Source organism: Parasteatoda tepidariorum, chromosome 5, assembly GCF_043381705.1.
Source record: "Parasteatoda tepidariorum isolate YZ-2023 chromosome 5, CAS_Ptep_4.0, whole genome shotgun sequence".
Classification (NCBI taxonomy): domain Eukaryota; kingdom Metazoa; phylum Arthropoda; class Arachnida; order Araneae; family Theridiidae; genus Parasteatoda; species Parasteatoda tepidariorum.
In genome coordinates, this window is record NC_092208.1 from 14360052 (window position 1) to 14369827 (window position 9776).

Below are 9776 nucleotides of genomic sequence, written 5' to 3' on the forward strand. Positions count from 1 at the left end.
TTCAACATTTCTCTAGTTAAATGAAAGGTATTGTTTATAGATTTATTCAAAAATGTAAGTCATAAAAATAGGACAATAAACTAATCACTGAATAACTAACCACTGAACTTTTATCCAACTCAACACCTTAATAAATGTCAACTCAGTGTTTCTATCTGTCAGTTAGATATTAAATGAAGAATAAATTAATTTCGATCAAAAAATGTCTTAGAGCAAGAAGAAGTCTTTATTCAAACAGCAGTTTATTTTTTCAGCAAACGACATTGTTTAGAAGCCCCAAGAGATATATACATACATCATAGCTAATAAACGATATATTAAATTTGACTGTGTTGTACGACGGTGATTGGTACAAACAAGGACATACCTCTATATTGTATGATTTGTATTATTGACTTTTCAACAAATTTTGCAATTGACTATGAAATATTATCCATATATTGCTCTAAATGCTCGAGACCTTGCAGTCGATAGTTCTGGAATATTTGAGATGACCACCAATCATCAAAGTTAAGTTTTAATAAAATTATATTAAGTTTTTACAATCGTCACACTTGTTCTTTCCACATATTGGAGTCATAAGAATAAGCTATGTGATTAGAGGAAAACAATCGACCCTTTTAAATCCTCTAAATTGGTGACCGGACTATGAAATAATAAAACTTCTGATTCAGAACAATGGGTGACACTGCAGCCGTAGTCATCCCCCCTTTCATCTGAGCTGACCTCGCCCTTTGGTTCTTTATGCTGGAATCGACGTTTGCGTTAGCAGCTCCTAAGGCAATCACAAAAGCGAATATAATTACGTCGTCGCTCATTTACCACCGGATACGGCGACGATCGTGCGAGACGTGATTTTGCAACCGGTTACTTGTTAAGTTTCAATAAATTTATGTTAAGTTTTAGAATCGTCATCCTTGCTCTTTTCACACATTGGAGTCCTCATAATATATTTAGTGATTAGAGGAAAATAATCTACACTTTGAAACCTCTAAATTGGTGACCGGACTATAAATAAAAAAATCTTCTGATCCAGAACAATAGGTGACGCTGCCGCCGTAGTCATCCCTCCCTTCATTCGAGCTGACCCCGCCCTTTGGTTCTTTATGCCAGAATCGACGTTTGCGTTAGCAGCTCCAAAGGCAATCACAGAAGCGAAGACCAAATATAATTACGTCGTCGCTCATTTGCCACTGGATACGGCGACGATCGTGAGAGATGTGATCATGCAACCGGATGTCACTGATCCTTACATGGACTTGATATCCAAAATCATCGAACGCTGTGGAGAATCTAAAACAGAGGAGATCCGACGTCTATTGGCTGGAGAAAATCTTGGGGATAGAAAACCAAGTGAGCTCTTGCGAGATATGAAACGCAGAGCGGAAAATCACAAAATTGAAGACGAACTGCTTTTCGAATTATTTATCCAAGCGATGCCTCTCCCCGTCCAAACAATCATTGCTTCTATTTCCCCCTTGTCAACGGAAAAAGTTGCCGAAGTTGCTGACAGAATATTAGCGATCTCGAATCCTCTCCACTTCCCTCACTCCATTCATCCCAGAGTTCAACATGCACTCAATAAAAACAGATTTTAACCCTTATCCTGTATTGAGTCTGCGGCATGCAGATGTAAAATTAAATCGTCTCCGAACCGGCCACACTCGGCTGACACACTTACATTTGTTATTTGGGGAACCTCCACCCCAATGCAACACCTGTAAAGTTTTACTAACTATTCATCATATTTTAATCATCTGCCCATGTTTTAACCGTCATCGTCTAACCTTTTTTGGTAGTTCTATTTTAACTCTACAGGATTTGTNGGAAGTGACGGCTAAGGAATATCGGGGAAAAACCACCTTACAGATAGTGTTATTGATAAAATTCAAACATAAAATGGCCTTCCCAAAAAGATGAAGTATGAGAAGTGTTAAGGACCTTCGCGAAGCAATTTACATAAATACTCTATCCACTGATAAAGAACCTCGGCACGAGTTTTGTCCTAGTGGTGCGGGTATACGAAAGCTGAAATCACAAATGAAACGTATGTTCACAAAAACAGTCTTCCGCCTGCAAGCTATGCGTCCAATATTCAAGGACTTATCCCATCCTGATCTCTTACAGAAATATCTGCAAGGAAAAACACAAATGAAAGTTTCAACAAAGCCAGAGTGGGAGATAAATACATCCAGGTCATGAATGTCAAAATCAACATTTGTGGATGTCACATTTACACTTTTAATTACGTTCGAAATGTACTATTTTTATAAACTTTACATCATTTAACGTACGAAATATTAATTAAGAAATATCTATCTGAAGAAACGGAATAAGTTGCATTCGATATCTGCGTTGGAAATGTATAAGATATTAAAAAAAAAGCTCAATTATCCTTATTTCATTCTTAAGATTGACTGACACAAAAGGAACCCCTTGTTTTCCTATTTGTATTTATTATAAATCTGTTATATAGTTATTAGCATTTGTTAAAAAATAATTTCCTAAACTTCATATTCAATGTCTGTTTTGTATATGGGTGTGTTCGAAAAATTGATGTTGTTCAGCTATGAATCCTCATTTAGTTTTTTCTTTTTATCAATTTTTCCTGTTTGTAGCGAGTACATTTTGTTATTTTCTGGTTTGGACATGCGTTCGTTTGTTTAGTTGGAAACATCATATCACCGTGTCAAATGCTAAGCTCTGGATATCGCATGTTATTGTCTTATTTATTTTAGTTTTCCCCCTTATTCCAAATTTGGTGATACCAATTTATCCAATTTGTTTAAACATCACATTTCGAAAACATGATAACTGAAACCTTTAAGTTACTGTACAATGCTGCTATGCAGATTTTGGCCACAAGATCACAGAAACCCTGTATAATATAATGGCAATCACGACTAATTTAAACTCAAATATGACGAACTTAAAAATATAAATTTTCTGATAAATCTGTATTACTTACGGAACTCTCGCAAACTACCTCAAACAAATTAGATGCTTTCAGCCTGCTCTGTTTATATCAACCACCCCATTTGTTAATAAAAAACAAAATGGGTTTTGAAAATGGCATACCCTTCAAATATAACATGACAGTAGTACTTGAGAGATGTGCTTATAATTTAATATTTTTGCAAATAATTGTGCTATTTGGCCTAAAATGCACCCGTAATATAATATCTATTGAAGTCTACAAGGACATGATAGATAAATTAAGAACTATATAAGCTCCAGAAATGAATGATTGGGTGGATCCTTTTGGTTTATGGAGACTTATAGAATGGAGGGGAAAAAAGTAACAACTGTTCCACATTATGTTGTTAAAATTTTAATATATTTAAAATTTAATAATTAACTTACAATGTGTAAAATGGAAATTAGACTATTATCCATCCTCACTAGGGCACCTTGGGATTGTGACACCCATGTTTACCAGAAAATGGTAAACCCCTTGAGGTTAGAGGGGTGTGAGCATTATTATTCAAATGAAAAATCACAGAGGAACAAATGGTTTGTTCAATAATATGCGACAATACACCCAGTTAGGACTAATGAAAACTAAACAATAAATTTTCTTTTTTTCACAAATACATTTCTTAATTCACAGTGACATATTGTTCTTAAATAACCATTAATGTGAAACAGGTATTAAAGGCATAAATATCCACTATTTAAAATTAATTAGAAGAGGAACAAGTTTATTCTTGCTTTCAACTGAATTAATAAGGCTAATTTATTGTAATATTTATACTGTTTTAAAAGTAATTGACAACAGTTACTGCATTGTTTGATATACTAAGGATTTTATTTCTTACTGCATTTCTGTAATTCCCTGCTATATTACAGGATTCAGGGAATAGCTAGTTAAAAACAGAACTTTTTTGCAAATACTTGCTTTTTCTAAGTGTTAGAATTATATTGAATTAACTACTGTTGAACATAAAGGTCACTAGGGCACCTCGGGATTGTGACACCCGTGTTTACCAAAGAATGGCAAACCCCTTGAGGTAAATGAATCACCAATACAGTGCCGGGCTATTTAAAAAATAGTCGCAATGATAATTGCAACGACTAAAAAAGGTCAGAGTCATACTTTTCAGATATGAATATCTTCTGAAACATCATAATTACTAATATTTCAATTAATTTGAAATTATTATAAAAAAATATTGAGTAATTATACATATTGTACATTTAAATAATTCTCTAAATAGTTATTTCAAATACTTGAATTTTTAGTACGATGACACAAATTTAAATTAATTAACCTAGAAGGATAAGATGCAGTTGGTTATTTTTTTAATTGCAAAGAAAATTCTAAAAAAGTATTTAAGAAAACTTCAAAGAAAAACAGAGGGAAATATTTTTATATAGACATCGGATATTTTGTATCACTATCATTGGAGGAATATAAATTTAAAGTTATAAATTTTTTCAACATAAAAACTATAATGAATTGGTAAAAAATTAATAAACTTTAGACCTTTGAAACTTGATTGGAAATATTTGCAACTATGATAGTCATTTTTAGAACACAAATTTCTATATAAAACCTAATGCTTAAAAAAAAAAAGTATAAAGGTTTGTTACTAATATTCTAGATTGCTTATTTATGCAACATTTTACTAACAACAAAACGTAACTGATTTATAAACATGTAATTGTATATCTACATATGGGTTAAAATACATGCAATGACAAAAAATACTTATCAAACACAAGATATAATTAAATAATTTTTTATTTTTAACGAAGAAGTACAATGATGTCCAACAATAAATAATAATTAAAATAAATAATGATAAAAAAGTAACAAAACGAAATTGGAATTTTTTTATAGATTATCCGCTTCTGGTAATTGTTTATGAGCAATATATAAAAATCCAATACTTGAGAGAGCACTAACTAAAAATATTACATCAAACCATCGATGATAGAAATTGAATTGTAAATCTCCTAATACCTCAGAAACAATTGATCTGAAATAAATAATAATAGCTTTTTATAAATGAATTCAAATACAGCTACGCTTAATGAATGTAAGAAACAATGATACAATATGTTGATATTTCCCAATTCAATTTTTATATAACTTCCAACATAAAATAAAAAAACTTATACAAGCATATTTTTTTAAACAGAGATTTTATGCGAAGTATTGCACAGTAAATAAAATACTCCAGACATCAAGAATTTTTAATAATCAATAAAAAGTCTAATTATGATATTCCCTTTTGCAATAGAGATAAAATATTTTAACAACTTCAGCTTTTCAAAATAAGATTACAGGGTGCATTGTATAAATTAACAAGATACAAAATAATTTAAAAAGACTTTACTCATGAGAAAATAATTAGTTTCTGACAAAGAACTCTTTTCTTCATTATATTAGCCACCATAAAAAGATCAAGAGATTTTTCAGTTTGATTTCAGAGGGCAGAAATAGAAAATGAAGTTTGAAATTGAGAATATCTTGCAAAATGCAGCAGAGTTGCACATGAGAGTACAACACTCTCACCAAACCCAGGCCCGTAGACGCACACGCATAAGTATTTCATCAAACACGTAACATGATTGGTGTTATCGTACCTTACATACCGACATTAAGCTGAAATTAATTGTGAAAATGTTGAATACATAGATCAATGCAAAAACTACACTTTCGCATAATACGCAGGGGAAATCAACATGGTAAAGAAAAAAAAATCTCATTTTTGAAAAAGGGAAAAATAAAGCATTTTTTAAAAATACCCTATGGAAAAGTACCTCTAAGGTTTCTTAAAAAACAAATATCGAAAATAAGCACCTTCAAGCACTTTTTAAAAATGCTACCACAATAGATTAGTATTTTTAATATATTCTTAAATTTGTAATCATAAATGAAGGATTTAATGTATTTGATTCAAAAATAGAAAGCACTCTATTTAAATTCTCATGAAAACAATAAGCAGCGAAAAAAAATTTTTTATTTCGATCTTTGATCAACTATATATATATATAAAATGAAACATTGTTTTTCTTAACTTTCTTCATGTTTCCTTGTATTTATTTATTATATTATTATATATATATCTGTAAATATCTAATTATCAAAACTACATTTTATTTTAATATTTCAAGTATATTTCTGAACCTCAAAACATATATTTTTAAAAGGATTTTATTCAATAGTCTATTTCAAATTAGTATTATAAAATTTCTCAAAGTATCTTTAAAAAAAATCCTAAACACTAATTTAAAGTACCATTCTATATGAAAACACAACTAATAGAGCTCAATTTTTTATTTTTACAGTTATAGTTTTATATAATTTCACTTTTACACAACAACTGCTACAAAATAGGTAGCACCAGAGAAATAATTGTTTAAAAATCTGTGTCCTCATATCCTATTTTATGAGAGATATTTTAAATCAAATTTAACAAGCAAAAAAATACATGTTATCAAAAAAAATAATAATAATAATAATAATAATATTTCTTTGAGATTTCATATTGCCTATTAAAAATTCATTGTCATTTATATTTAAGGGTGCCTAGGCTCGTTAGTTGAGAGAAGTCTTTAGGCTTTTCATACATTTTCTGACTACTTTTAAATTAGAAAATACTGAATTTTGTATGGTTCAGTTAGTAAGTATAAAAAAGCTAAAAAATTTAAGTTGTAAAATATTGAGAAATACTATGCTTTTAGATTCGTAAATAAATAATATCATTTTACTTAACTTTTCTCTTCTATAGTTTCGACTAAATATTTTTGCAAGTTTTGTTGTTTAATAATTTTCATTACTTTTTCAGTTTGCTGCTGTTTTATCTGAATATCTGTGCTGCTAATTCTTTAAATTATGAAAGATATTGACTAGAAGTTCAAAAACTAAATTGAAATGAAACATAAGAATTTTATTCATACCTGTATTCAGATGGCATATTCATTCGAATTAACAGTACAGAGGAAACAAAATACATTCCCTAAAATATAAACCATTTTAAGCATATAATCATTACTTGTATTTCAGTACTGTTTATGACAATACTTTTCTGTTGGTGATACACATAATTTCTTATATAGATACAATAAAATCTATTAGACCAAAATTTTTAGATACAAGAAGGGTTAGTTAAAGTAAATAAAATATCAAAAGTTGATCTTTATATTTAAAAATAAAGAACCAGTTTTTGCTCATTTTTTTAAACTTAAAAAAATTAATTTAGTAAAGTGAATACCTGACGAACAAATAACTAAAATAATTTGGGTTATAAATACAGTTCAGTATAATAATTGATGTTTCATACATGCAAAGTTTCCAATTCATAAGTTAAAAACAGTTATTCCTTTTCTTCTTACACCTTCCTTTACTACAAAAAGAAAGTTTCTTTCCTTTTTTTTAATTGTTATTTTTTTACATATATATTTTTCAATTATAATTTATTGAATTTTTGTCTTGTCCTAATTAGCTCTACTTAAAAATCTAAACTGAAATAGAAAACAGAATTTTCAAAGAGACACTTGTGAAATTCAATGAAACCAAAAGACATTGGCATTTTTTTTAAAAAGTTATAATAGAGGATATTAACTAACATAGACCAAAGTTTCATTCTGATATTAAAACAATTGGAAGTAAATAAAGTGAAAGTTTAAATGAAAAAAAAAAAAAAACTAATATTTATGCACTTACCATTATTTGAGCCAAAGCCAACACAATAATATTTGAAGACTTGCTACTAGATATGGCATAGAAGAACTAAAAGAAACAAAAAGCTTTAATTTAATGAACAAAAATATGATGCATACATTACAAGCATTTTGATTCATGACATCATTGTTTAATGCGACTAATTACATAAGAAAAAATACAGCCATAATAACTGGCTCTCGCACCAATAACTCTTAATTGTAATAGAAAATAGTAGCTATACAGTTATAAAACATAACTTTCAACAGAGAGATATGCTATAGCATTTCGGAACTATTTAAATTTTGCCACATCAAAAACTCAACTGATATCACAAAGAAAATGTGTTATACTACAGACAAAAAGGAGACCATATTTTTACCTTTGTTAAAGTGATAAGCAAGCCCCTGATTGAAGTCACAACTATAACTCCAACTAAGATAAATGATATATATTGTGACCAAAATTTCACCTGATAAAAAATAAAAATTAAGTAAAAAATTTTATATCATTCAGGTTATTACTATATTTCATTATAAATTTAAACTACTTACATCAAAATTAATATTCATGTAGTTAACAGAGATTTCAATTCCTCTGGTGACAGGGTCTACTTTTCCAACTCTGTCAAATAGAATATTGAAAGTGCACTGCAAAAAGTAAATACTTGAGTACAAAAACAAATAACCCTTTTTTATTACAGATAAAAAAATTTATTAAATAGGTGGCAGTCAAACTTATTCAAATGATTAGTCTAGTGAGAAGACATTTTCAAATTCCTTGTATCACGCAGATAATATTTAATATTGAATTCTATTAATTAAAAAATATTTTATCATTTAAAATATATAATCAAGAAAGTCAAATAAAAATAATAATATTAATGGACAGATAAATTATTAAATAAACACTACGTATTTGAAAATAAGGCAAACACTTTCAAATACATCATACAAGGATAAGGCAGAAGTTATTTATTTTAAACTTTAAAAAGGGCAGGGTGCTAGAAATGGAAAAAGGCATTATATCTCCATTAAAAAGAACATCCATCACACAAAGGAGTGTTGCATTTCACTAAATTTTGCATAACTTTTCAAAAATCTAAATTATACCAAGTTCTAAATTTTTTCATTAAAAAAAATCTTATTTTCAAAGAGATAGTTTAACCTATAATTAAGCAGTTAAATTAGAACAATCCAAAAACTAATTTTAGAATGAGTATTTTGAAAATGTTGCTTGTAATAATAATGTTTTTAAAGTATTGGGATTTTAAAAACGATGCTAAAATGGCTGAAATATGAAAAGTAACTATAATAACTGCTAAAAAATTTGATAACCACAATATCATATTAAAGATATCAGAGTTGGAAAAAAAAATTCACCGAAATAGATGGGAAAAAAAGACAGATATTTGTCGATAAATGACACAGATTTACGATAGAATCATTACAAACTGAGGGAGTCAAAAAGTGAATCCTTGCAGCTTGAAATGCATGCTTGACTTAATGACACCATAAACAAAATACCAGATTTTAAAAAAAAATCAGGCATATATGGCCAAAATGCATTAGAAAAGAGGTGGATTATTGAATGCACAATTGAATTCAATTGCACGTTGCAATATCATAACTTAAAAATCTATCATACAATGACGTGAAATTAAGATGGAACTGTCACAAATTGAATGGGTCATAAGAGGATTACTCAAATTTGAAATTTGTACATCTTAATAACATCCGATAAAAAAAAATCCGAATTTGTAAAAACCACATAAAGGGAACTGGAAATGATAATCTCAAAAAAAAAAAACTGTGAAAACGTTCTTCAAAAGATATGAAATTAAGATACAATCACTGAAAATCAAAAGCGTCAAAAAAGTGATAGCTCATATTTGAAATTTATATGTCAGATTAGTATATTAATAATAATATAATAATATATTAGTATATTAATAGTAATATATTGGAATGAAAAACCAGAGTTCGCCCCAAAAATAAAAGGGAACATTTCATGATGAACACAAAAGGAATTGAAATTTGTTTTGCTTATGGTCTCCTGGCATTATTAAACAAGACATTTTTCACACAAGGTAAAAAAAAAAAAA

At 28.8% G+C, this 9776-nt stretch overlaps 2 protein-coding genes across 4 annotated transcripts in view; one reads left to right on the plus strand and one right to left on the minus strand.

Annotated features, from left to right (window-relative positions):
- Nucleotides 1-1031: 1031 nt before the first annotated feature.
- LOC139425594 (uncharacterized) lies at nucleotides 1032-1710 on the plus strand (the record flags this gene model as incomplete). Its single annotated transcript, XM_071180895.1, has 1 exon — nucleotides 1032-1710. A coding segment is annotated over one exon (567 nt), but the record flags the coding sequence as incomplete, so codon positions are not given.
- Nucleotides 1711-4726: 3016 nt separating this feature from the next.
- LOC107437439 (golgi pH regulator) overlaps nucleotides 4727-9776 on the minus strand; it is a 19546-nt gene continuing 14496 nt past the window's right edge. For 2 of the 3 annotated variants that reach the window (XM_043050457.2, XM_071181109.1), the window contains 5 exons: nucleotides 8227-8322; nucleotides 8055-8144; nucleotides 7676-7741; nucleotides 6910-6968; nucleotides 4727-4982 (listed from right to left, as the gene is read on the minus strand). In XM_043050457.2, coding sequence (XP_042906391.1) covers nucleotides 4838-4982; nucleotides 6910-6968; nucleotides 7676-7741; nucleotides 8055-8144; nucleotides 8227-8322 — 456 coding nt within the window. In that variant the 3' untranslated portion in view covers nucleotides 4727-4837. The remainder of the gene's footprint in view (nucleotides 4983-6909; nucleotides 6969-7675; nucleotides 7742-8054; nucleotides 8145-8226; nucleotides 8323-9776) is intronic. The other variant, XM_043050458.2, reaches the window with a different exon arrangement.